This window comes from Harpia harpyja, chromosome 14 (genome assembly GCF_026419915.1).
Source record: "Harpia harpyja isolate bHarHar1 chromosome 14, bHarHar1 primary haplotype, whole genome shotgun sequence".
Lineage (NCBI taxonomy): Eukaryota > Metazoa > Chordata > Aves > Accipitriformes > Accipitridae > Harpia > Harpia harpyja.
Genome location: NC_068953.1, coordinates 37,667,196 through 37,693,518, shown reverse-complemented (window position 1 = coordinate 37,693,518; position 26,323 = coordinate 37,667,196). Strand labels below are relative to the sequence as shown.

The window sequence follows — 26,323 nt, the reverse complement described above, 5'->3', positions numbered from 1 at the left end:
GGCTGGATTGCACCCGTGAAATATTTTAATTTTGGAAACACTGGTTCAGCAAAACATCCTGGGGGCTGGTAAAGCTGCCTGGAGCTCCAAGACATTTTAACCCCTGGGGTGCTGGGTGCTGCTGGGGAGCTGAGCATCCCCGGAGAGGCCGTGCCGCATTCCAACAACTCTTCCTCGCCGTCGCAGGACTTAATGTATTGGAGTCACACCACGCAGTCTCCTTGACCGGCAGCAGCTCCCAGGCCTTGGCCAGCATGTGGCCTCTTTACGCAGAGCCCTGGGGTCCCTTGGGGAAACCGAGGCACCGAGGGGTGCCGCCCCATCTGCCTGCAGAACTCACAGCCCACTGCTGCCCAAGCATAAGGCTGCAGACCAGGTTTATTGTCCATCGAGAGTTGATAGAAAGGAAGCTTACAAAATAAATAAATATCTATATATGCCTCTATACAGTCCACACACCCCCACAGACAGACCTCACAGCACGCATGCAAAAACACTTTGAAGCACAAGTTAGCGCAATCACTTATTACAAACCTCTGCGTCGGGAAGGCTCGGGTACCTCCAGGCAGGTCATTCCCCAAATCGCCACCTCTGCTCCTTCCCCATAAATGCCAGTATCCCATTAGCAGTGCCACGCTGGACCCCAACTCCAGCCCAGCGGTGGCATCCCAGTCTAGTCCAGCCAGCCCTCGTGCCCCGCTTCGGCTGCCCACCCCACCGCATGACTACTGTCCTTGGCCACAGTGTCCCTATCCAAACTGCTCAGCTCATGCCCCTTCCAGTCGGAGACGCCCGGCCATGCAGCCCATTGTGGGGGCACCAGGACATCGGTCTGTACCCTGGTGGCATATTGGCCAAAGGACCTGGAAGCAAACTGGCACATGCTGGGGTGCCAACTGGTTCCCATCCCGTAACATTGTAGGCGAAGGATGGGCAGGGGAGGTAAAGCCAAGGACGAGGACAGGCAGTGGACCTCACCCTCAGTTTCCGTGCTCAGGTCTTCACCCAACTCCTGCAGCCTCCACGGGGAGGGCAGCAGGAGCTGCAGCGGGGCAAGGCCCCCACCGTGCAGCCCCCCTGTACGTCCCCCCGCCTTTGCACACCTACAAAGACACATGCACACAGACACGCACCCACGCACATGCTCTATCTACGTTGCTTCATCGCCTTGATGAGCTCCTCCAGCTTCAGGGCAAGGTGCAGGTCACCTTTCACCTGCAGCCTCCCGCTCACGTAGGCACTCAAGGGGCGCAGGTCACCCAAGAAGAGGTCCTGCAGGTCTTTCTCTGCCACCTCCAGAATGACGTCGGGGCTGCCCTCGGGCACGCCGTGGCCAGCCCGCCCGCTGCCTGTAGGACACCATGGGTGAGATAAGGAGAAACAGTGGGCTTCAGGACACAGCCTTGCCTGCTGGCATTCCCCCCCACTCCTTCATAAGGATTGAGTTGGGCCAGATGATGGGCAAGGGCCTGGCAGGGGGATTTTGGAGATGGGAGCCCTTACTCCTTATGGAGATAAATTTCTCTTGTGTTCCTCCAAAAACGTCCTGTTACAGTGGTCCACCGCCAAACCCTGTGCTACTTTTGCCATGGGCACCGGGAAAACCGTCAGCAACCACAGGGGGATGGATGAGGGTGCTGAGAGGACATCTTCCAGCATGGCAGCGGCTCAAGGCGCTGCCCACGCATGTCCCCCCACCCACTACCTCCCTGGGCTGGTGGCACGCAAGAGCCAACAAACGCTGAGGTCTCTGAACCATCCTACTTGGCCAGCCATGAAGAGACCTGGCTGCCAATTTTCTATAAATACTCTCTTCCTGAAGGAAAATTCATGGTTTTAACCCAAAACAAATTATACTTTGGACTTCCAGGGAGCATGGACTCAAGGCCGCGGTTGCTAAACTGCGGCGCTCAGCTGATGGACCCTGGGGTGCCTTTCGCGGAGCTACCAAATGGGCTTGGTTTGGGACCCCCTACCACCTAGCTCAGTGGGGTTCGCAGCATGCAAAGGGGGCACAGGCACAAAACACCCTCTCCCCTCCGACACAACAACCCCAAAGAGTGGTGACCTGAGGACAGGTCTATGAAGTAGGTGCTCCGGGCGCCGCTGGGCAGGGCGATGTTGACCTGGTAGGATGCTCCCACCTGGGCGACGAGGGCCTCGGAGAGGACAGGCTCCACTGCCGAGAGCAGCTCGTCCATGCTGGGCTTCCTTCGGGCACTGCCAGTAGCAGTGAGGAGGGGAGCGGTGGGAGGCTCCACCTCGTTCACCGTCTCCATGCTGTCTGCTGGGGACAATGGGACAGAAGCAGGTTGAGGGAACACCTTTGGGTGGTGAGCTTTGCTGGTTTGCACGGACCCACCAGAAAAGGTCTCCAGAGCAAAGAAACCCACTTATCCAGCAAGTTTCCAGCTAAGCAAGAAGAGGACAACTGGTTTTGCCAGTTCCATCTGCCTGCTCCTCTGTCTGCCACGGGTTACTCTTCCCCTGCTACCAGGGGGTGGAAAATTATCCCTGAAACAAATAGCGGGGCACAAATTGGTGCAGGGTTTCTGGAAAAAAATCCATATTGCCCTCAGAAGTGACTCTCTAGGCAAGCTCAAGCTTGGGTTTGCCTGATGGAAATGCTGAGATCCGAGCTGGTCTTGAGCCTGGGCTCCTGCAGATCTGCTCCTGCCCTCCCCAGTCCCATCTCTAATGTCTTGTTAGAAAGGTTGTGTTGTGCCATGTGCTGTATAAAGTTGTGCCCGAAGCGGTCTCCTCTCCTCCCCCCTACCAGCCTATTTGTGCCGTGCTCATAGGAGCTTGATATCTCCCAGACTTTGACTCCTCTGTCAAACAGCCAACAGACACAAAGGTCATCAGGTGGGAGAGACATCCCCCAGCAGAGAAGCAGTAGCCCTGGGTTGTTTACCTGCCTCCGGAGTGCCGGTCCCGCTGCCTGCCAGAGCCAGGGTGTTGTTGAAGAAATGGGCAGCCAGCTGCTGAATGGTGCCATCCAGCCCCTCCAGCCCAGGCACGGGTGGCACGGTGGCCAGAGGGCCAACCAGGTTTTCCCGGGGTGGCTGCAGCACAGCCTCCATGCTCAGCTCCACCCGGTCCACCTCCAGGCCCCAGGACTTGGTCATGTCATTTATCTCCAGCTGCAGAGCCAGGAAGAAAGAGAGAGGTGTTGGCAGCCTAGGCAGAGCTGCCACGGGTATGGCCGTGGAGACCACCCACCATAGAACCCCCAACCATGGGCATCCCAGAGCTTATACTTCTGCTACCCACCAGCTTTAGATGTGGGGTGTTGGACCGGGCTCAGTCGTCCACGTCCTCCAAGCTGTCCAATCTCATGTTCAACCCTGCTCCCCCAGTCACTCTTCCAGTTTGGAGGAGGTCAGGACAGGGAGGACTGGTCTGTCTTGTTCCCCTTTTCACAGCTCGCTCCCAGGCTGGCCCCTTTCTTTGCTCCCCCCAGGCAACATGTCCTGGTGTGTGCTCCACCAGGCAAGCATCTCTGGCCTCCAAACCACTCCAGGCACCCCAGAGTTACCAGTATATCCCCCCAGCCTCCATTTATATCATCCCTCGTAGACATTCGACCCGCAAGATTTTGGCCTGGCCCAGGTCAGCTGCAGGCACTACCTATCACCCCTCTGCCACCGCCCTGTCCTGTTTCTCTCCCCAAAAGCCCTTTCCAGTTTGCAGGCCCCTCCAGACATTTTCCTGGTGGAGATATGGAGGTCAAATTTAAGCCTGCCAACAACATGTGGGCTTTTCTGCGTGGCCAAAGCCCTTAGAGAGAAGCCACAAAGCTCCAGAGATCCACAGGCTGAAGGTATCTACTCCCCACTAATCACCACGTTTTCCCAGCTCCTTTCCTTGGCCAGGTCCGTGGCCAGATGGACTTTCAGCAGCTCCATCTTTCCCTTACTGTTACTTCCATACCAAGAGCCCAAGGGGTTGGGGGTGCTTGGGCGGCTCTGTGGAGGGCTGGGGCAGTCCTCACCAGCAGCTGCTCCCCAATCCTCAGCTTCTCCACCTGGATCTCACGGAGGCTCTTCTTCACCAAGGTCTTGGTCATGGCGTTCTGCGCCGTCATCCGGGTGGCCGCGATGAGGTCCTTCACCATCATAACGGACAACACGGGGTCCCACACCCGGAATTGGACGTCAGCACCCATGGAGATGACTGCCCCATCCTTGGAGGTCAGCTGGGGCAGAGGGGAGTCAGAATCTCTCCCCCTCTCCACCCCACGGCCCAACCCTTGCGCGTAGAGCCTGGGAGCAAAGGCGTTCACTTCTTTCCCAGCTGTCAACCAGCTCTAGATCTCTTTATTAAGAGGGTTATTAGAAACCAAACCAACCCGAATAACTAAGTTAGGGCTAGTTTGAATGGCGAGGGCAGTTTCCAGCACGGGGCTGTTGTTGAAAGACATTTGGGAAGGATAGGGATTGATGTTTTTGAGATGTCTCCAGCCAGGAACACCCATTGAGCAAGGTGTGCAAAGTCAAGAGAAGCTTTTCAGCCACAGGCAGGTGAGATGGGGACTCTGGCTTCACAGCACCATCTAACCCCCCCATCCCCTCGCTGTGATGATGGAGGAACTGAAAGTTGGGTCCATGCATGGCACCAAGGGTCAGACCATCCCAAAAATCCACCTGCTCTGAGTATTTTAGAGAAGTCTCTCTATCCTGCCCTGAGGCCCAAGGCAGCTTACCTTGCAGGGGGGCACATTGAAGGCCCTTGTCCTCAGATCCACTCGCTGCCAGTGATCAATGAAGGGCAGCAGCAGGACCACGCCGGGTCCCTGCGGCGCCCGGATGCGGCCCAGGCGGAAGATGATCATGCGCTCATAGGTGGGCACGATCTGGAACGGGAAAGTTGAGACCAGGGCAGAAGCAAAACCCTGGGTCCTGTGGTGCCAGGAGCAATGGGACCAGGGGCAGCCAGAAACGGTCCCCCCCATGGAGGAGGAGTTGCCATCCCACTCCTCACCTGCTTTCCTCCCTTACCTTCAAGGCAAACCATCCTGAGATGGGGAAGGTGACAACCATCAGCAAGAAGACCAGGGAGGTGATAATGCCGTGGCAGATCCAGGACAGCCAACCCTGTGAGGAGTCTGCAAGGGGGTGAAAGGGGGATGTACCTGCTCCAAACCCCTCTGTCCTGCCCATGAACCCCCATTCAAGCCTCTTCCCCCAGGCACCCTGCACCCCAGGGAAGCTGGCAGCATGGGGGGCACCCAGCCAGCGTGACACCCTCCAGCAAAAGCGGCAATGGGGAGGAAGACAGCCGTTGCCCTCTAAGGTTAGGACTCACCTGCGGTATTCCCGGCTGGCCCCAGAGGGTCTTGCTTGGATCCAAAGGAGAAGCCGCCCTTCTGGGCACCGTAGAGCCCAATACTGGACTGCTGGAAGCGGTCAAAGTCTCCCAAGGGAAGAGCCTGGTATCCCGACCGGCTGAACATGGTGCTGGTGCCTTGCACGGGGCCCCTGCTCCCAGCGCTCAGAGCCTGCTACGGCCAGCTCCCTGCTGCCATCGCAGCCACCTCGGTGGCTAGCATGGCTTCTGCTTCTCCCCGACCCGATCCTGTGTCCCTGCCCGGCTGCCTGCAAACCTCCCCGCCCTGACGTGCAACCGGACAGACGCCGGAGAAGAGCTGGCAAGCCCTGCCGTTATCACGGAGGATGCTTGCTAGAAAAAATCAAATCCTTCAGGGGGGTTTCCTTGCTGGGGTCTCGCCCAGGCTGGGGGGGCCGGGGGCTTTACATCCTCCCGGCGACCCTCTGGGCAGGAGCTAGACCAGGAGACAAAAGCTACAGCCCCGCGGCCGCCCTCAGCTTCGCATCCCCTTGGAGGTGGGAGATAACCCTGGGGTGTCCCCGGCCACCAGCCCCGTGGCAGTGGGGACCGGAGGAGGCCGTGGCGAGGATGCTGCGGCAGCAGGGAAGGAGGGAGCCGCTGGCGCTTCCTGGTTCACCCGTCATGTGGCTGCTGACGGCATAGGGACGAAACAATTCATGGCTCACGGCTCGGTGAGTTTTTTCCGGAGAGGCCCTACCCGGGAATTGAGTTGCCGGCCATGGGAAGGACAAGGTCCTCCATCTCACGCTCACCTTGGGTGGCTCCGGAGGGTACCCCAGCCCCACAGGGAAGCGGGAGAGGTATTTTTCCCAGCGATTCCTGCTCCGGCGTGGCCTTGCACCATGCCAACTCCCCCCCCCCGCCTCCATCTCGCCGGTCTGCAAAGGGTAGCGGAGGCCAAAGAGCAGCGCTGCTGAGGACGGGGTGGGGGGGATTGACAATAGGCCAGGTTTAAAGCCCCCCTTGGCTGAAGCGGGGGCCTGAGACGCTGCCCCAGACGCAGCAGCAGCCCCGGCAGCTGAGCCGGCACCCAGACAGGCACCCCAACACAGCTCAGGGATCCCGCCGGGCGGCTAAAGCAGAGCTTTGCCATCTGTCCTGGTTTTGGCTGGGGTAGAGTTAATTTTCTTCCCAGTAGCTGGTATAACAGTGTGGTTTGGATTCAGTAGGAGAAGAATGTCGATGACACCCTGATGTTTTCAGTTGTTGCTAAGCAGTGTTTAGAGTAAGTCAAGGATTTTTCAGCTTCTTATCCCCAGCCAGCAAGAAGGCTGGAGGGGCACAAGAAGTTGGGAGGGGAAACAGCCAGGGCAGCTGACCCAAACTGGCCAAAGGAGTATTCCATACTGTGGGATGTCATGCCCAGTATGTAAACTGGGGGGAGTTGGCCGGGAGGGGGAGATTGCTGCTCGGGTACAGGCTGAGCATTGGTCAGCGGGTGGTGAGCAATTGCATTGTGTATCACTTGTCTTTCTTGGGTTATATTTCACTCTTTTTGTTATTGTCCTTTTCCTTACAATTATGATTATTATTGTTACGATTATTATTTTATTTATTATTTTAGTTATTAAACTGGTCTTAGGCCATGAGTTTGACTTATTTTCGATTCTCCTCCCCATCCCACTGGGCATGAGTGAATGAGCAGCTGCATGATGCTCAGTTGCTGGCTGGGGTTAAGCCGTGACACCGACCCCAGCCCGGTGCCAGCACCCCCGCCTCATACCAACATCCCCCCGGTGCCTGCATCCCCACCCCAGTACCAGCATCGCCCTGCTACCAACATCCCCTCGGTACCAGCATCCCCCCGGTGCCTGCATCCCCCCCAGTACCAAAATCTCCACTCCGGTACCAGCATCCCCCCCAACACCCCCCCAAGTTTCCACCGACACCCCAAGGCGAAGGGAAGGCAGGAGCAGGCAGGGCGGAGGGCTCTGCCCGGCCGGGAGCGTGGAAGCTCTCCCACCCGGGGAACCCCTCTGCCTTCCCCGCCTTCTTCCCTCCAGCTCCTCCTCTTCTTCCCCCCCCCGGCAGGCTGGGAAAACGAAACGAAAGTCCCCGGTGAACGCTGCTCGCCGCCGTTGTCCACATGCCCGACAGCCCCGTTGCCCCCCGGCCGCCCGGCCCCCCGGCAGGTAACGGGGGGGGTGGGGGGGGTCCCCCCGCTTTTCTGGAGGGGGAGACGGAACGGGGTCGGGGGGTGGAGGTGGTAAGGAGGACCCTGCTTTATTCGGGGGGGGGGTGTCCTGTCTGCGCTGCCGGGCTGGGGGAGGCCAGGGAGGGAGGGGGGGCGAGGGATGGGGACAGGGACACCTTTGGGGACAGGGCTGGTGCCAGCTGTCCGGGAGGTTTTGCTGGAATCGGGGGGGGGGGGGGGGGGGACGACCGTCGCCAGGGCCCTCCCCCTTCCCTCCCCGCTCGCAGGGCAGGAAGAGGCGGTGGCCACAAAGCGAAAGAAAAGTGGCTGTGCAGCCTTCGCGTCCCTTCCTCCCTCCCTCCCAGCTTTGAAATCCAAAATTCCCCGAAGGACGTGAGGTGCGGAAGGGGGGAGGAGAGCCTCCAAGGGTCCCACACGGAGGGCAGGAGGGAGCACAACCCTTTGCAGCCAGCAGAGAATCTCGCTGGAAGAGCACCCTTTGCCTTGCCTGGCAAGGAAGCCTCCCGTCCCCTTCCATCTTGCGCGCTCCAACGGGGTCTTTCCCCCCCATCCCACCTAGATGGAGACGGTGCCACCGCCCCCAAGGAGACGGGACCCCGGCCGGGTACACCCTCGTGCTCCCCTCCATCCCACCCTCCCGTGATGGAAGATGACTTCCAGTTCGTCCTTTGCGAGGGCTGCCGGCAGGAATCGCCCAACCTCAAGCTCCTCACCTGCCTCCACACCTTGTGCCTCGATTGCCTGAGCGAGAACAAGCCCATCAGGCAGTGCCCCGTGTGCCGGACGGCCATCCCGCAGGCCAGCGGCATCCCCGACATGGACAACCTGCTCTTCACCAACCTGCAGGCCAAGCTCAGCATCTACAAGAAGATCAGAGACAGCGATGGCCCGAGTTGCAGCCGGTGCCGGGGGGAATCGGCGACGGTGTGGTGCTCCGAGTGCGAGGAGTTCCTCTGCGCCAAGTGCTTTGAGGACCACCAGTGGTTCTTCAAGAAGAGGAGCCACGAAGCCAGAAAGGTGGAGGAGCTTCGTGCCGAGTCAGCCCATCAGTTCCTGGAAGACACCAGAAAGTCCTGCAACCTCTTCTGCGCCCGTCCTGGTCACGCCGACCAGGGCCACATCTCCAGGTGAGAGCGGTTCCTTGTCCCCGGATCCCATCCTGCGCCAAGGGCTTTGGGGCTGCTGCTCTGGGACCAACTCTGCTGAGAGAGCAGAGCCAAGGGGATTTCATCACCTGCCTTTGGAGAGGGACCGCTGCAACCCCAGCGAGACCCCGGGCAGGAGCAGGGTGCGATATGGGCCTGGCAGGGCCTGGGAGAAGGGAGGGGAGCAAAGGTGGGTTGAACGCCCAGCTTCGCGCCCACATCTGCAGCCGGTGATGCGAGGCAAAGCCCTTTCCCGCCCGTGCCTCAGTTTCCCCTCTCATTAAGCTCCTCAGCTGTCCCTCAGGGAGGGGGAATCATACCCAGCACAGTAGAAATGCTTTTCTCCCCGCCGCTCATGTACCAGCTTTGAATGATGCTCCTGTTTGTTTTTTTTTTTCCAGCATCTACTGCAAGAGGTGCGAGAAGGCGCTGTGCTGCTCGTGCGCGCTGCTGGACAGCCAGCACGCCCCGTTCTGCGACATCCGCAGCGAGACCCAGTGCAGGCAGGAGGAGCTGGGCACCATGAACCAGGAGCTGAAGCAGAAGAGAAGCGGCTTCGAGGCCACCTACGCGGCGCTGCAGGATGAGGCCGCCCGGCTGGAGGAGGCGCAGCGGGAGATGCGGGAGCTGATCGGGCAGCGCGTGGAGCAGCTGGTGCGGCTGATCCGGCAGGAGGAAGAGGAGCTGCTGGGGCTGGTGGAAGCATGGCAGGAGCAGGGCCGGCGGGAGCTGGCGAGGGAGCTGCAGCACGTGGAAGGGGTGCTGCGGCGGATGGAGGCGGGCGAGCGGCTGGTGGAGAAGATGAGGCTCTACGCCACGGAGCAGGAGGTGATGGACATGCAGCCCTTCATCAAGGACTCGCTGGACGAGCTGCAGCGGCTGCAGCCGCCGGCGGCCGGGGACCGAGCGCAGTCTGGGGACTTGGCCAAGTGCAGAGCCAGGCTGCAGGCGCTGGTGGAGCGTGTCATGGGGCACCCAGGTGAGGACTTGCTGTGGGGATGGATCCAGCCACCCCGCAGGCAGCAGGGACTTGGGCCAGCTCAGAAAGCCATCACCCAGCACTGGGTCCTGCAGGGTTCAGAGCCACCTCCCTGCAGCAAAAGGAGCCCGGATTCACTCTCGTAGAGTGCTTATTTCCACTGGGGCCAAGATTCGCTCCTTCTGTTATATGGCCAGAGCCCCTTTTTGGTCTCCTACCAATCTGATAGGCTCTGGTGATGCTGATTTCTGGGTCCCCAGAGGCTCCTAAACCCCTCGGGCCATCCCAAACCGAAGGCCTGGGAAAGGGAAAGGAGACCAGAACTGCCCCTTCCTTGCTGCAGCTGCCGGGTAGGTTTTTCCCAGCTCGGCTGCTGCCGGGGCCGGGTGGGAGCTCCAGAGGCTCCGACTCGGGATCGCATCCCTGCTCTCTCCATTGCAGGTACTAATTCCCAAGCTGCCCCCGTGGTCGAGGTGGCCCTGGAGAAAAACCTGGTGAGATGTCCATGTTTCATCCCAGTGCACTACCATGGATTCCCCTTCCTCTGACCTTTGCAAGCCTTTCCCAAGGGTCTACCTTCCCCTCCCCAGCCCACCACTCCCATTTCTTCCTCAACAACAAACCCCCAGGGGTGTTTCTGCCTGGACAGAGAAGAACCTGCTTTGTAGCCATCTACACACAGGCATGCTCCTACCCCATCCCACTATTCCGCTCCTGCTGCTTCATCCCTCATTTTCAGCAGGGAAAACCGTAGCCTCCCCCAGCTGTAGCACTGCCAAACACCCGCAGCTCAGGCACAAGCCTTGAGCCAAGCCGAAGGGCCGGGCTGTGCCTCAGTTTCCCCCCTGCTGAGGATGTTTCTGCCCCCGCTCAAGGCCAGCACAGCCCTGCAGAGGGGTTGGTGGTCTCGAGGTTCACCCTAACACTGCTCCGTGCTCTCTCCGCAGCAAGGGGAGCCGGTCCAGCCCAAGAGCCAGACCATCTTGCCCACCTTCACCATCAACCTTGAGGAGATGCAGATGAGCCCGGTAAGAACCTCCCCGGACAGGCAGGAGCCTTTGGGGACCAGGAGATGCCACCCTGGCACCTTACATCCCCTGTGCTCTCCTCTCTCCAGGCTCTCTCCATCAGCACATGGCCCAAGCGGAGGTCGTGCTGCGTGGAAACGGGCAGCCAGATCTCACCCAAGGTACTGAAGCTGGAGTATGACAACATGCCAGTCCCCATCAATCCCAGTTCAAACCAGTGGGATGGCAGAATGGGACCCAGAACCTCCACACCGAGCCAGAACTGCAGCAGCATCCCTGCTACCAGCAGCCACATTGATGATGCAGGTGGGGACCGGGGACATGGCCCTCCTCGTTACCCCATCTCTTCCCTTCCCTTATGGGGGTCCCCCATCTTTCCTGGGCTCTGTGCACACCCATGCACTCAGACCCTTGCCCAACCTCCCCTGGGTCAGAGTAGCAGAGGGTGGTAGCTGGTTCCCAGGGGGTAAATAGGAGAGCAATGCTCAGGGGTGGACACGGATGCTCCATCCAGCTCCATGTCCTGCCTCCAAGGTAGCCAAAAACCAAGCCTAGGGTAAGTGTGCAGAGACTCCTCTGCCTTCTGCTCCAGGAGCTCTGGATTTTCCTGGAGTAAAAAAAACTACTACAATTTTTAGCAAAACACATTTTCTTCCCCAAGCTCACCCAGCCCTGCTGCAGCATCTCGCAGCGAGGGGGCCAGGGCTCAGCCCTGCAAACAGGTGGGAGGATGAAATGTATCTTCTGGAGAGGCTGGTACATGGGGTGAACCAGCAGTGGAGAGGTTGCCCCCACCTTGGGGTGGATCCGAGAGCACCCAAGGGCTGGGTGGTTCATGGTCTTGGCAGAAGCATTTGTCCTTTGCTGCAAAAATTGGGAGATAAGATCTGTCCTCCCATGGGAAAACCGGTGTGATCCAAAATCACAGTCTTGAAGCTTGAGCGTCCTCCTGTTCCTTCCGCAGAAGACACCAGCATCATCATCTCCAGCTCAGAGGACAGCTCGGAAGACACAGTGGTGAGTGTAACGGCAGACTTCGCTCCTTGCTGAGCCACGCTGCAGGCAGAAGAGGCAGCTGTACCCCATCGTCTCTGGGGTGCCTTTCCCTTTCCTCCAGCCTCGCTCAGACCTGAGCCTTCTCCCTTCCCACCATCAGCCAGAAATTTGCTTGCGGCTTTCTCTTCCCCTTCGGTTGCTCCCAGGTGGCAGGGTATCTGGGCCATCCCAAATCTAGTCCTCCCGGGCTAAGACCTTTGCTGGTATCTCCTGGTATTCTAGAGCAGCCAGGGTCCTCTCCTGCAGGCAGCAAACCCCACCTAAATCAAGCAAATCAGCTCTGAGGTGGGATCCCATACCACCCGTCCTCCAAGACAACCCTTTTGAGTTGGTCCTTATGGCCTCTTCCTTTCCACCTCACTGGAAAGGTTGTTCTCAGCTTAAAAAAAAAAAAAATCAATTTTCATATAAAAATCAAGTTTGTGAGTTGAATGTCGCATCCCTGCTCACAAAGTTCATCAGTCCTGTGTCTACACAGGCTGAAAAGCTCCCGGGAGCCACCAGAGCAGGTAGGGACCATCTGAGCATCCCCAAAGTGACATTTCCAAGCTCCCCACGGTGACATTTCACAGCACCGATGTTGGTGCGCTGCAACCAAATGGCCCTGGCCGAGGTGGTTAGATGAACCAAGAGCATGGGATCCCTGCTGAGATGCCCCATCACCATCATGAGCAGGGGATCCCTTTGGAAATGGAGGTGAGCACAGCTGATTTGGGATGGGGGGGGGGGTGTGTTTTCCAACACTGGCTTAATGAGGGGTTAACAGCCCCTTTTTTTTTTTTTGTATAAACTAATGCAGAAGCTCTTCTTACTCTTCAATAAAGCTGTCCCAGATTAAATCCCAGCCTGCTGCTGGCTTCTTTTATTTTTTGCTTTGCTGTTTTTCCTTGCTCTCCTGCTTCATCTCTAAAAGAGGGGGGGAAAAAAAAGAGTTGTGGGGCTAAAACCCTGTCCCCACTCCCTGCTAGTGCCAAAAAATCCCAAGGCTGCTGCTTTTGGGGGTGTTAGCTACTTGCTGTGAGAAATCCCTGTGTGACTCAGGTGTCCTTTGGTACGATGTGGATTTAAGGGTATAGCAAAGGCACAGGCTGAAAAAAGAGAGGTCCCAGGGGTATAAACATCTCGGCAATGGTCTGGTGCTGGGCACTAGACAAGTGCAACCTTGAAAGCTGGGAAAAATTGGTTTAAAGCCTGGAAAAGTGGTGGGGGGAATAGCAGCTAAGTGAGAAAAAAGGCTGAGCAATGGGATGAGGCAGCAGGAAGCAGCCCAGGGAAGCTGCAGCTTTCAGGGGGTGGAGGGCAAGGGCTGAGGACCTGCCTAGAGGCTCAGACATCTAAAAGGAGATCTTGGGGCCGGGAAGGAACCTTTGTGGGGTGACCTGGGGACTGTCACACTCTGCACGACAGCTGAAGCCGCAAGAGCATCGCCAGAGCCCAGCTCTGCCCGGATCCATCACCCACAGCCACTGCGGTGCTACGAGCCCGTGTCTCTGGATGGGTGATTTTCCTCCCCCCAAATCCTGCACATTTTCCCTTTCTGCTTAACCCTTCAATAAAACCTTTTTTTGCATAGAGATTCGATTTGCTCGTTGCTGGTTTGGGTAACAAGAGCATCTGCGATTACATTTTGTCACCGAGTTTGGTTCATCTAACTCCCTTCGGATCAGCTGGGTCATTCCGGGCACAGCCCGGCAAGGGGGACATGGGGCACTGCCACCACCGGTACCATCCTTCTCCTGTCCCTTCCCAGACAGAGGAACCCCATACGCCCTTCAAACACTTAATTTTAACCTGGCATTTAAGCAATCCCATGTCCCCTGAGCTGGGGAGCGCTTGGTTTTGCTCACATGCCTGCAGACATCAGTCCAGCCACAATTCCACCATTCCTGGGCTGCAGATGAAGATGCAGAGAGGTGGCACAGAGGGAGATGGACACCCCATCACTGCAGGGTGCCCAGGCCGGCAGTGCAGGATTGTCCCTGGGGGAAAGAGGAAGGGAAACCAAGGTTGGAGCTTCTTGAATGTATCGCTGTCCTACTCTTGCCATAGGGAGATATTGGCTGTGGGTGTCCATCCCTGCTGAGGCTGGGCAGGGGACGGTTGGCGTGGCTGCTTTTACGCCCCATTGGGAAGCGCCGCTCTAGGTTTTGGATCTGCTGAGCCTGGAGAGGCACCGAACCTCCTCCTGGCCCAATTCAGTCCCCTTTTCCTCCAGACACCAGCCAGATCTTTAAGTCTAGTGGTATCTCACACGGTGAGGTTGCTCAGCCACATTTATGTCCCTGCATGCGCTGCATCCACAAGACATGCAGAAAGGGACAGCAAGACCCCAGACCTGCGTGTTGTGTCCTCTGGCCTGGATCCCACCTCCTGCTTAGGATGAGCTGCATTCAGGGCTCTGCTCTTGCTCGCTTGGCCCAGACTCTGGTTTTGGGCTCTTAACAGAGCTCCCCATGGCCAGCCCGCTCCTGAGACACAACACACGCCCACCCCACCCCTAGCAGCGCCGGGACATCAGACCCTGGGGTTTTCACAGCATTGCACACAACCAGGTCCTTGCCCATGGCTAATGGTGGACCCAAAGGTGCTCCTCATGCCTTCCCAGCCAGGTCCAAGCAGACAGATGGGACTTGGCCCCCTTCTCCAATCTCTTGCAGGCTTCCAGCAAGCCCAAGGACATCAAGAAGCCCTCCAGCCCCACATGGTCCGGGAGCGGCACCTCACCCCACCACAGCACTGGCCCCACCAGCCCCTGGGACGACGGGTTGGAGCTGAGCACCTTGGTGTTCCTCAGCTTGAAGGTTGACCAGAAAAGTGAGCATTGCCTTTCCCGGGCATAGGGGGCTGGGGTGCAGAGAGGGGTACCCCAAGTACTTACTCCAGCCCTGTCCTTTCCCCTCCGCAGCCCAGCTCATCACGGAGGTGGCAGCAGTAAACGGAGAGCACACCTTCAAGACGCTGATTCAGACACCCGAGTCGGTGCTGGCGCTGATCTCCCAGGGCGTCCCCACAGAGGTGGGGATGCAGCACCTCCTCTGGTACCTCTCCCCGCTCCCCAGGCCCATCCTCATCGTCTATAACTTCTGGGCACTGGAGCTGCCTTCTCTCTTTAAAGCTCTGGATGCCACAGGCAGGAAAGTGGACTTCTGCCGTGTTGTGGGCGGTTACGTGGATATGTTGTCCTTGATCAAAGAAAAGCTGCCCAAGGCCCCTTCTTACAAGCTGAAGAACCTGCTGAGAAGGCACCTCCAGCAGCAGCTCAACGAGGGCAGCGCGCTGGCCACGGCCAAGGCCTTGCAGGAGCTTTGGGGAGCCCTGGAGCTCCCTGCCCATGCCGATGCGGGGATGATGCTCACCCACTGCAACCTGCAGAGCTACACGATCCTGCAGCCCCTGGTACAGGAGAAACTGCTCACCAGAAGGGCGGCCAAGATCCTGGCCCGGCGTAGCCTCATCCTCTGGGAGCTGGAAGAGGCGTGAGTGCGACCGTGGGGTGAGTCGAGTTGGCCAGGTCTCAGGTTAACCGTGCCAGGGATGCTCACAGTGGCATCAAACGGGACTCGCGGACCCTCTCTGCTCCTATAGCATGGGGTTTAAAAGGTTCAGGACCCTGGGTCAGCTCTAGGGGGAAGAAACCACCCAATGGAATCAATATCTTTATTAAATAAATTACACAGCATAATTTATTGGGGCATCTCCACCCCTACTTTTCCCAACCAGGTGGGAGGGGAGATACTCAGAGCCCTGTTCGCCCTGCCCGAGCAGCACCAGGTACCTTGACCCCCCCTCCTCAAACTCCCGCAGCCTGACCCCCCCCCCCCGGTGACAGGCGGAGGTTGCCAGAGGTGTCCCCAGCCGGGGCTGCGTGTGACAAGGCAGTGAGGGACACACACCACCAGGTGTCCTCTTTGTACAACCGCACACGGCCGGGAGGGCAAGGGCTGGCTCCCCTGCTTGTGCACACTCACCCACATCCCTAGAGCCCACCGGTGGTCCCTCCTTGTACCTGGGAGGTACTGCGACCATCACCGGGGCGTCTGGTCTGCTCCATTGAGCACAGAGGGAGAGGGCTGGGGGGATGTAGAGGTCCTCTGGGTGGCTGGAGGTGGGTGAAGATGGGCAGGAATGGGATGTGGTGAAGGTCTCCTCTCCGAGAGGGTGTGGTGGGAGCTGCCAGGCTTGGAAAATCAGGGGGAGACAGGGAGGAAGCGTAACCCCCCTGAATCTTCTGGGAACCCCCCAAGAACAAGCAGTGGCCCAGACACAGCTTGAAGTATTGGAGCTGGGTCTTGGCCAGCAAGACGGGGGGCGGGCAAGGGGGCTGCCTTCCCCCAGGCAGGGAAGAATGAGGACAGATCCAGCACTGTACAGCAGTTTATAGGGAGCAATCCCAAAGGAGCCCCCACGACCGCACAGAGGCACACAGGGCTTGTCACCAAATTCAGACAATGCCACCTCACCCTGGGGATTCTCTGGTGTCTGATACAGGGTTGTGTACAGGGAGCAGCCTCTACAAGGGGCACAGCCGGAGGAGAGCAGACCCCATCTGTCTGCTGTCACCGGCCTCATCAAAGTCTTGTAAAACAATAGCGAAGTCAATGGGCTGCGGCAGCCAGATTAGCTGTTTCTGTGCCCTGAGCTGCCATAAATCTCATTCATCCGGCTAGAAAAGGGTTTGCCACCGCGAGGTGAGCAGAACAGCAGCCAACAAGCCCCAACGCTGGAAAAAAAGGGCTGCAGCTGGGGTACCCCAACAGGGTGAGGACTCCCCAAAAGGTCCTACCAGCTTCCACCTCCAACAGGCAGCTTCTACACACTTGCAGGCTGGTACAGCCCTGCTTGGACCTCCCTTCCACCGACAACCACCCCATGAAAATCCCCCTCCAAGCCAGAGGTATAAGGAAGAATTGGAGTCTCTCTGGGTTTTTTTAAGAGCAATAAATAACTTCACTGAATTAAGCGAATCTCCTGAAATGATATATAATATGCTGCTTGCTTGATTGGCTGTTATTAATAATGCATTGCTCAATCTAAACCATTCATAAAACGACTCCCTGCTAGCCCCGAGCAAAGTGCTTTGGGAATCGGGGGGGGGGGTGGGGGGGTGGCAAAAAGGAGCAGCATAAATCCTTTCTGTTTATGAAAATGGATTTCTTCCCCCAACAATCATGCAAAACTAATTAGAGCCAAAGGGCTGGTTCCTCTGACTTTGATTACACCCTGCGAGATTGCTCAGGTTGGCTGGCCAGGGTGGGTGGAAGCCTAAGGCAGAGGAGGATTTGCCCCAGCCCGAGAAAGGTTACCTGGATTCTATTTCTAAGAAAAACATCAGCCTGCTAACTCCCAAACAGGTTTGCATTCCATGGACCATCAAGAGCAAGGACTGGGTGGTCAGGACTCTTAAATAATTGGAGAAGCAGTGAGGCAAAGCTGAGGGAAGCCTTACCTCTGTGGAAGGAGAAGCCACATTGCCTCTGGCCAGCCAGGATGCTCCTGGAGTGGTCACTCATGTACTCACCTGATCTTAGAGGAGCTGGCTTGGGGCTAGAAGCTAGAGAAGCCAGGAGAATCCACAGTGGGGGCTTGGCCTTCTCCTCCTTAAATAGGCAATGCCCCTGACCAGCATGGTGAGGAGGGCTCCTCCCTGAGACACCAGTTGCAGATTAATGGTGTAAATCAGAAAACCCTCACTGACCACAGTGGTGGTCCAGTGATTCCTCCAGATGGGAGACTGCCCTCTTTTATACCAGTGGGAGAAGTGTGCCCACAGCTGCAATGGTCAACACCAGCTGGCCCCCAGCCCAGCTTCTACTCATCACATGTTTAGGAGCATGTTGAAAGTTAGGTTGCCTGGGGCTAAGGCAGGTGTGGTGTGAGAAGGAGAGATTGACAGCCCCAGAGACTCCTCTTCCATCCATCCACCCACCCATCTACCCATCCATCCATCCACCCACCCACCCATCCATCTATCTGCCCATCTATCTATTCATCCATCCATCCATCCATCTACCCACCCATCTATCCATGCATCTATCCACCCATTTTTTCCATCTACCCACCCATCTATCCATGCATCTATCCACCCATTTTTTCCATCCACCCATTTTTTCCATCCACCCATTTTTTTCCATCCATCCATCCATCCTCCACCATCCTGTCTTGGAGCTCTCATCTGAGGGGATTGAAGACCCCCCCACAGAGCACTGTTGTTACTCCCTGTGCTCAGCCCATGGGAAACTGAGGCACAAGTGGTGACATGAACCCCACAAGTCATGTCCACTGGGGAGGAGTGAACGGGGAGGTGGACGGATGGCATAACCTATACCATGCCGCTTCATGCTACGATGCCCTCCCAAGTGTCTAGGTTAGAGTCTGGCCCTCAGGAGCGCAAGGAGGGATGTGTTATCCATCCCGGCACACGTGTCTCATGCCCTGACCCATTTCTAGCACAACACGCTGCCTCCAATGCTCCTGAAATGCTGCCACTGTATCTAGGACACTTGGGTTTCTTCCTCTTGCATGATGAATGAAGGCATCTTGGGAAGAGCTCAGCGTAGTGTGGTGGATAGCAGCCAAGCCAGAAAACAAGCGTCCTCTCCACGTTGGCCACGTCCTTGTGGCATTTTAATCTACTTCCATGCTCCTCAAAGCAAGTTTGCAGTCCCTGTGTCTTCCATCTGAGCTCTGCAGCCCAAGTCCCAGTCATGGGTCAACACCAGCAAGGGCTGACCCATGGTCCTGCAGCCCCACGGCAGCACGGGGAGCCTGGGATGTGCAATAACCCGATACGCAGCAGCAAGGGCTGAGCAGTGTGGGACATGCTGAGCCCCCAGGGTGCTGTCCCATTGACTACAGGACTCCCTGCTGTGGGGCTTGGGAGAGGCTGACAGCCTGTGGGTGTTCAGAGAGTGAGCAAAATGGGGGAAAAGAATGCCTATAAACCACAACTCCAAATGTCTGATGCCGTAATTCCCTGAGCAGCAAATTGCTAAGTGCTTGTAGGAGAGTCACGGCGAGGGTGAGGGCATGCTTCGGTGACGAGCCAGGCGTGGGGATGGGAAGGGAGTGAGTCACAGCTCAGCCCTGAAGATGCTGAGAGCACGATGGTGGTTCAAACTCTGCTCGGTTCAAACTCCGTTCCAGCAGGGAGGGAGACATGAAAGTGCTGCCCTGGGTTTGAAGCAATGCCTCCCTCCTGCTTGACCCCTCTGCAGACCCTTGTAGCTCTCCAAAGTGAGGTGGCCTTGTCCATCTGCTCGGGACAGTCCCCTGGACTGTGCCCAGGGCTTTTCTGAGGGATATCAGTTGCGTTGGGCCAAATCTGTGCTGGGGAGCACAGTGCCAGCCGCGGTGCAGGTGACCACGGTGCAACACCCAGACAGTGTTGGTTCACTTGCATGGAAACAAGGCGGGTTTGGTGGCCACACATCATCCAAACACCTCGCCCACGCCGTGGGTGTCAGCCACCCGCCAGCCCTCAGATCACAGGGCTGAAGGGAAACTGAGGCACGTCTGAAGCCGACCATTTTGGCCGAGGTTGTCCTGGGCACCAGGCTGGGGGGCTTTGGACGTGGATCCTGGGAGGGCAGAGGTTCCTGGAGCCGGCATCGAGGGTCAGACTCGGCATTTTGCCGTCAAGCAGCTTCCCTCCTCTGCCCCTCCAGCCATCACCACCCCCCCACCCACCGCCCCCCGCTCCCGCTCCTCGTCCTTGGGAGAAGACGCCCATCCCCGTGGCCTCAGGGCGGGGGATGCAGAGCCGGGCTCCCCCAGAGGGAGAGGTGACCGGGCTTTTACTCTGTCTCCGAGCAAGCAAGGAGTTCGGCGAGACACCCCCCCGCCCCCGCCAAGACCCCCGGGGCTCCCTACCCCCGGACCCCCCCCGGGACGTACCCAGCCCCCGCGAGGGGGGTGTAGCCGCAGGGCCGGGCCGCAGCTCTAGGCAGCTGGCTGTCGCGACAGAGCCGAGTCGGGGACACCGGGGGCACCTGGCTGACCCATCCGAGCCCCGGCCCCCCTCCCCCGGCAGAGCTCCCGGGCGCAGCGGCCGATGGGGAGGAGATGGAGGCATGCGGGGGGGGGCGGGGGGAAGCCGGAATCGATCCCGCTCACAAAATCAAAGATTTCTCGGGTTTCTCATGGCGGGGGGGGAGAGGCGAGGGGCAGGGCCGGGGGAGAACAGACCCCCACGTCGAGGCGAAACTGCGGAGCGGAGAGGGGGGCTCCCCGTTACCGCGCCATTCCAAGGGGATGAAACCTTCAGGAGGAAGATGAGGGAGACCGGTCCCGTCCCGGGAACCCCCGGCAGCCACCCCCGCCTCTCCCGCATCTCCTTCCCCCCTCCGTTCGAATGCTTAAAAGCACTTTGCATTCAATTAACGCCCTGCAGAAAGGAACCACCCGCGACGGGACGGGCACATAGCGCACATCGCCCGCATCCACCGGGCGCTACCGGGGGGGGGGGAGGCTGGGTCCCCAGCCCCGGTTCCCCGGCCACAAGCGCTTCCCAAAGGGCTGCGGTCCCGCCACGTCCCGGGAGGACGGGGATAGTCGTGGCCCGTATCTGCCCCGATGGCATCCCGGTCCCTCCGGGGGTGGGGGGGAGACCCGGGATGGACACCCGGAGGGAACGCGGGGAGCGGGGAGGGGGCTGGATTATGGCTGCTGCCAAGTGCGAGTTGTACTCGTTGCTCTGCGGGGAGGGCGTTTATGACGGGTAATTTTTTCTTTTTTTTTTTTTTGGGGGGGGGGGGTGCCGTGCCCGCCCCGGGAAGCAGCCGGCTCCGTCCCCACCGGAGGCTGGCGAGCGGCAGCGGTGGGTGGGTGGGTGGGTGGTGGGATGGGAAAAGGGGTGGCGAGGAGGGAGGGGGCGGCCGTGCGGAGGGGGAGGCTGGCAGAAATGCTAATTCCTCCCTTCGCTCTCGCCTCGGCAGCCCAGTGCCCGTACGGCCCCGCTCCGGCTCGCAGCTCAGCCCGGAGAGGTGCGGGGGTACGGGTGGGGTCCCCCACCTCCTCACCGCGCCCCTCACCGTCGCGTCCGGGCTGGTGGAAGCTCCTCCGTACCACAGGGACGGGGCTCGGGAGGAGGATGCGGAGGACCGGTAACGGCGAAGAGAAGGGCTGCGTGTTGCTTAACGGCACTTAGGAGCGGGTAAGGTGCGGGGTCACCCCCGGTGCGGCGAGGCGACCGGGGGGGGGGGGGGGGTGTGCAGGGGCGAAGGGGGGGTCAGGGGAGAGGGGGAAATAGGGAAGGATAGAACTAGGGAGAGATGGAGAAGGGAGGGCGAACAGTCGGGAGAGGAAGAGAGAAAAGGCTGGAAGGAGAAAGAAAAAAGCAAAGCGAAAGAAATAATAGAAAAAGGAGAAATCAAAGCAGAGAAGAAAGAAAATGAGATTTTTTTTTTTTTGGTGGTGGGGGAACAAGACAAGAAAAAGAGAGTGAGAAGGGTGGGAAGACAAGAAAAAGAGAGCGAGAAGGGTGGGAAGAGCCGGAGGGGAAAGGGAGGAAAAAGGGGGAGAGAAGGGGAAGGGGGATGAGAAGGAGCGAGGGGAGAGGGGGCGGCAGCCGGGGGGAGCCGGGCCCGGACAATGGGGCGCGGCCCCGCCGCCGCCTCTCACCGGGCGGGACCGGGACCAGGAGCGGGGTGGGGAGAGGGAGTGGGAGCCCTGAGAGCCCCCTGTGTCCCTTGGCAGGGGAAGATGGCCCCGCTGCTATCCCTGTGGCTGATGGCCCTGCTTGGCCTGGCCCGGGCGTGCCCCGACCCCTGCGCTTGCGTGGACAAGTACGCCCACCAGTTCGCCGACTGCGCCTACAAGGATCTTCAAGTGGTGCCCACGGGGTTGCCCTCCAACGTGACCACCCTCAGCCTCTCGGCCAACAAGATCACCTCCCTGCAGCGGCGTTCGTTCGTGGAGGTGACCCAGGTCACCTCCCTCTGGTTGGCACACAACGAGATCCGCTCCATTGAGCCCGGTACCTTCGCCATCCTCGTGCAGCTGAAAAACCTTGACATCAGCCACAACCAGATCGTGGACTTCCCCTGGCAGGACCTCTACAACCTCAGCGCTCTCCAGCTGCTCAAGATGAACAATAACCACATGGCTCTGGTGCCTCAGGGGGCTTTCCACACCCTGAAGGACCTCCGGTCCCTACGCATCAACAACAACAAGTTCACCACCCTTGCAGAGGGTATCTTCGATTCGCTTAGTTCCCTCTCCCACCTGCAGATCTACAACAACCCCTTTGAGTGCTCCTGCAGGCTCCAGTGGTTGAAGATGTGGATGGACAGCACGCTCATCTCCATCCCCGAGAAGGACTCCATCACTTGCGCCCTCCCAGAGCAGCTCCGAGGAGTGCCGGTGGGGAAGATCCCAGACGTGCAGTGCACCTCGCCTACCGTGCAGCTCACCTATTACCCCAACCTGGACACCACGGAGCTCTTTGATGGCTTCACCCTGACGCTGCACTGTGCCGTGACGGGCACCCCGCTGCCCGAAGTGAGCTGGAAGATCCGCACCTCCAGCCAAATCCTGGAGCTCAACGGGAACCCGAAGGAGAGCGCCGGGAAGGACCTTCCCAAACAGGACCCCGAGCGCTTCTTGGTCTTCAAGAACGGTACGCTGGTGATTCCCCACCTGAGCAAGCGGGAGGAAGGCACCTACACCTGCCTGGCCACCAACGAAATGGGGAGCAACCAGACCTCAGTCAATGTGGCTGTGGCAGGCACGCAGAAATACCCACTGCAGCCCGGGAGGGACCCGCTGGGGGGTAAAGCACAGCCAGGTGACAAGAAGCCTGGGGCCAAGGGAGCAAAGAACAGTGTGCTCATGCCGGATGAGAGGAACAAACCCCTTGGTCCCACCCGGCAGAGCCAACCATCCTTGGCAGCCGGGACAGAGTCCACGGGAGATGGGCAAGTCCCTTTCCAGCTTCCCCCCTTTGAGAAGAGGTGTGGCTCCACACAAACCAGCAAGTACATTTCCAACCACGCCTTCAACCAGAGTGGCGACTTCAAGCAGCACACGTTCGACCTCGGGGTGATCGCCTTAGATGTGTCAGAGCGTGATGCCCGGGTGCAGCTGACGCCCACCTACATGCAGCCTGAGAAAGTCCACCTCAGGATGCTCTACCTGTGCCAGGAGAGCAGCCAGGGCCACGCCTTGGTCCAGTGGTCCAAGATCGAGGAAGGGGTGAACTCGTACTGGTTCCAGGGCTTGGACCCCGGCACCAACTACTCTGTGTGTCTCACCTACCTGGGGGAGGACTGCCAGGTCCAAGTGGTCTTCACCACCAAAAAAGAGATCCCCTCGCTCATCATCATTGTAGTTGTGAGCATCTTCTTGCTGGTGCTGGCCACCTTACCCCTGATGGGGGCCACGTGGTGCCACCTCCTCTCCAAGTACCAAGGGAAGACCTACAAGCTCATCATGAAGGCCCAGAACCCGGACCAGATGGAGAAGCACATGGCCGCTGACTTTGACCCCCGCGCCTCCTACCTGGAGTCCGAGAAGAACTACAATCCCAGCGAGGTGGGGGAAGCGGAGGTGGAGGAAGAAGACGAGGAGGACGAGGAGGATGATGAAGGAGGCAGGCGGAGGAGGAGGAGAGAAGCCGAAGGGGTTCCGGAGCTGGAGCGAGAGGAGAGCGTGGCAGCCAGCTCCATGGCAGAGTCGCAATCCAAAGCCAACGGCGAGGAGTTCGAGGTCCGCTCCGAGTACAGCGACAAGCTGCCGCTGGGCGCCGAGGCCGTCACCATCTCCCAAGAGATCAACGGCAACTACCGGCAGCGCCCACGCTGAGCCTCCCCGCACCCCCCCCCGCCCCCCCCCGGTCCCCACCTCCCCTGGTCCCCCCCCCACCCCGCCTCCCGGGGCACCGCCGCTGCTTTTCCTCCGAGGAAAGACGGAAGCATCCTCAGCGACGCCCGCCTGTCCTTCCTCCTCCTCCTCCTCTTCCTCCTCCCTCAGGCGGCAGGTCGCCGGGGAAGGGACTTCGCCCCGGGGATGCTCGATGCGGGCGGGACATTTCTCCCACGATTTCGTTTCCGTTTTGGGTATCGGCGGTCCATCGCTCCCGGCTCGGCGACACCATCACAACGATTGCCGGTCCCCCGCCCGCCTCTGCCCTCCGTTCGCCCCGTATTTTCTTTCCCCTTAAAGGAAAAAAACGAAAAAAAGGGAAAAAAATGGGTAAAAGAAAAAAGCCCGACATCCCAAAGCCTTTTTTTTTTTTTTCTGGAAACGGTTCAGTCCCCGGTGAGTCCCCTCCGCTCCCCGGTCCGGTCCCGCCGCTCCCTCAGTCCCCGGTGAGTCCCCTCCGCTCCCCGGTCCGGTCCTAGCCGTCCCCGGTCCGAGCCCCGGTGCGAACTCCACTGCAGCCCGGTGCTGTCCCCACCGCTCCTCGCCGTTATCCTCCCCGTTCCCCGCTCCGCGCCTCTTCCCGGTGGGTCCCAGCCGCTCCCCGGTGGGTGCCCGCAGCGCACCGATGGGTGCCGGGGTGCGAGCCCTCCTGCTGCCCGGTGGGTACCGGTGCGCTCCCCGGTGCGCTCCCCGGTGCGCTCCCCGCGGAACCGGTCAGCACCCGGAGGGGCTGGACAGCTCCGCGCCCCCCGCCCGCTCCCCGGGGGGGACGGGGGCGGCCCGACCCCCCCCCCCCCCGACCTCCCATCCCGCCCCCCCCGGCCCGGTGGGACCCCTCGATGTGTGTTGGGTAGAGTAGCCTTGTAGCCAAGTGTCTGTGCCGTAGACGCGCCCGTGCTGCTGGCGGGCGGGCGGGTGGGGGGGGGGGGTCCCGGCCCCGGGAGGCGAGGAGTGGCCGCCACCGTGTCCCCCCCACCCCAACTCCGGTCTCCGGGAGCCCCGGGACCGGCGAGAGCCGCGGGCGCCTTTCTGCGAGCTTCTGTCTGTGAAAGAGTTAATAAAAGGGATTGAAAGTGGAGCAGGGTCTGTGCTTGATGGGGGCGAGGGGGGTGAGGTTGCGCCCGCTGCCCCCGGGCTCTGCCCGGTACAGCCCCCGGTACAGCCCCCGGTACAGCCTGGCACGGCCGAGGGGACCCGGAGGAGGTGGGAGACGGCGCAGGGACACATCACCGCAGCTGCAGGCAAAGCGCGCACGCACTATAAATATATATATATGTTTCTACTCCTACGCTGTGCACGCATACAGTACATGTGTTCTACTTCTGTATTTATATATATGCATATTACATAGAATTCACACACATACTATATATATAGATACATGCACACTATATATACACATCTATGCTGTATACACTCATTTTACATATACACACGCACTATGTATGTGCACAAATAATTGTTATGTGCACTCACTAGGCACACACATCTCGTATGGACTCAGTCTATACGTGCAATATAAATATACGTAAATACAGCACATGTACGAAAATATAATAAACCAAATATATTACATATGCTGTCGACACACTCTCTATAAACTCACTGTATAGAAAAATGCAAACAATATTTTCCCCCCAGCACACGCACACTCTCTACACACATGCCAATGCTCATACGCATGCAGTAAGAATATGTACAATATATACAATTTAAGCTCTGTGTATCTATGCACACGCAATATGTATGCTCAATATATGTACAAATACACGCTAAATACCCACACTATCCATGTATACACGTTCTTTCTCTGTGCACACACACACCCAACACTTATCTCCTATACGCACCCTGTATGTATGTACATACATGACTATATTCCCGGCACCGTGCCACCCTGCAGAGCCGTGCTGGGGGCAGGACGGGGCTGCCTGGGCAGGGGTTACTGTCACCCCGGTCCCCAAGCGCTCCCAGTCCCGATAGCTGGGGTGCTAAGAAGGTGCCCGTGGATTTATGCCCCCTCCCCAGCCTGTCCCACTGATGATTTAAGCCCACAATTACATGGCGAAGATTTAAGGCTGCCTTTGATTGCTTTTCTTATCTGGAGCTCTGAAGCCACATACCCTCCTATTGTCCCTGCCTAAGAGGCAGCGTCCCGCAGTCATGTGGGGATGGTCACCCACTCACCAGCACCCATGGGTGGCCCCTGAGGCCCCACTGAAACCCCTCACCCTCCCCAAACGCAGCCTTCGCATCCCAGCAGAGCCCTGCCAAGCAAACACTCATTTCTCCATCCTCCAGAGGACGGCTTTCTATTTTAAGTCCGGCCTCTGCATCTTTCTCCTGCGGCAGGGAGCGTGGGGGAGACAGACAAAGCAGGTCAGCAAGCAAAGAGGCGGTGGGCAGGGGGGTGCCCACCCAAATCCCCTAAATCCTGGGAATTTGAGGCTGCTCTGCAGCAGCCCAGGTGTTTGCTCCAGCTTTTAAAACCCCGTGCCAAGCAGAGACTCCCCCTTGTAGACAAATCCCCTTCAGTGGATACACTTATAATTGAGTTTCATGCTTACAAACATAGAAAGAATAGAAAAAGAACAATCATTTCTGCCTCCGTTTAATTAGAGAGTAATAGATTTCCCCGCCTAACGTATCTACAGGGAATCTCATTGTGATGAGCTACCTACCGATGCTGGATTACGCTGAGATTTGCTCCTTTTCAGGAGGGCACTAATTAGCACCCGGTGCCCAAAGG

The 26,323-nt window shown here is 58.7% G+C and overlaps 3 protein-coding genes across 6 annotated transcripts; 2 read left to right on the top strand and 1 right to left on the bottom strand.

The window, feature by feature from the left end:
* Positions 1 to 360: 360 nt before the first annotated feature.
* Positions 361 to 5,986, bottom strand: STOML1 (stomatin like 1). 2 transcript variants are annotated; one of them, XM_052807782.1, is made up of 7 exons: positions 5,308 to 5,986; positions 5,001 to 5,107; positions 4,706 to 4,855; positions 3,995 to 4,198; positions 2,915 to 3,143; positions 2,069 to 2,287; positions 361 to 1,349 (listed from the first exon to the last, which is right to left on the bottom strand). In XM_052807782.1, the coding sequence occupies exons 1-7, from the start codon at positions 5,453 to 5,455 to the stop codon at positions 1,147 to 1,149; spliced, it is 1,260 nt and encodes a 419-aa protein (XP_052663742.1). In that variant the 5' UTR covers positions 5,456 to 5,986; the 3' UTR covers positions 361 to 1,146. The 2 variants fall into 2 exon arrangements, with proteins under 2 accessions (XP_052663742.1, XP_052663743.1); XM_052807783.1 differs by having other exon boundaries at positions 2,069 to 2,284.
* LOC128150954 (protein PML-like) lies at positions 5,930 to 20,736 on the top strand. 3 transcript variants are annotated; one of them, XM_052807780.1, is made up of 11 exons: positions 6,052 to 6,152; positions 7,384 to 7,484; positions 8,067 to 8,634; positions 9,054 to 9,631; positions 10,073 to 10,125; positions 10,579 to 10,659; positions 10,749 to 10,965; positions 11,624 to 11,676; positions 14,373 to 14,529; positions 14,621 to 15,208; positions 20,649 to 20,736. In XM_052807780.1, the coding sequence occupies exons 2-10, from the start codon at positions 7,439 to 7,441 to the stop codon at positions 15,193 to 15,195; spliced, it is 2,328 nt and encodes a 775-aa protein (XP_052663740.1). In that variant the 5' UTR covers positions 6,052 to 6,152; positions 7,384 to 7,438; the 3' UTR covers positions 15,196 to 15,208; positions 20,649 to 20,736. The 3 variants fall into 3 exon arrangements, with proteins under 3 accessions (XP_052663739.1, XP_052663740.1, XP_052663738.1); XM_052807779.1 differs by lacking the exons at positions 6,052 to 6,152; positions 20,649 to 20,736 and adding an exon at positions 5,930 to 6,023 and having other exon boundaries at positions 14,621 to 15,397; XM_052807778.1 differs by lacking the exon at positions 20,649 to 20,736 and having other exon boundaries at positions 14,621 to 15,397.
* On the top strand, positions 20,597 to 24,652 carry ISLR2 (immunoglobulin superfamily containing leucine rich repeat 2). The gene is made up of 2 exons (XM_052807781.1): positions 20,597 to 20,866; positions 21,409 to 24,652. The coding sequence occupies exon 2, from the start codon at positions 21,415 to 21,417 to the stop codon at positions 23,512 to 23,514; it is 2,100 nt and encodes a 699-aa protein (XP_052663741.1). The 5' UTR covers positions 20,597 to 20,866; positions 21,409 to 21,414; the 3' UTR covers positions 23,515 to 24,652.
* Positions 24,653 to 26,323: the final 1,671 nt, after the last annotated feature.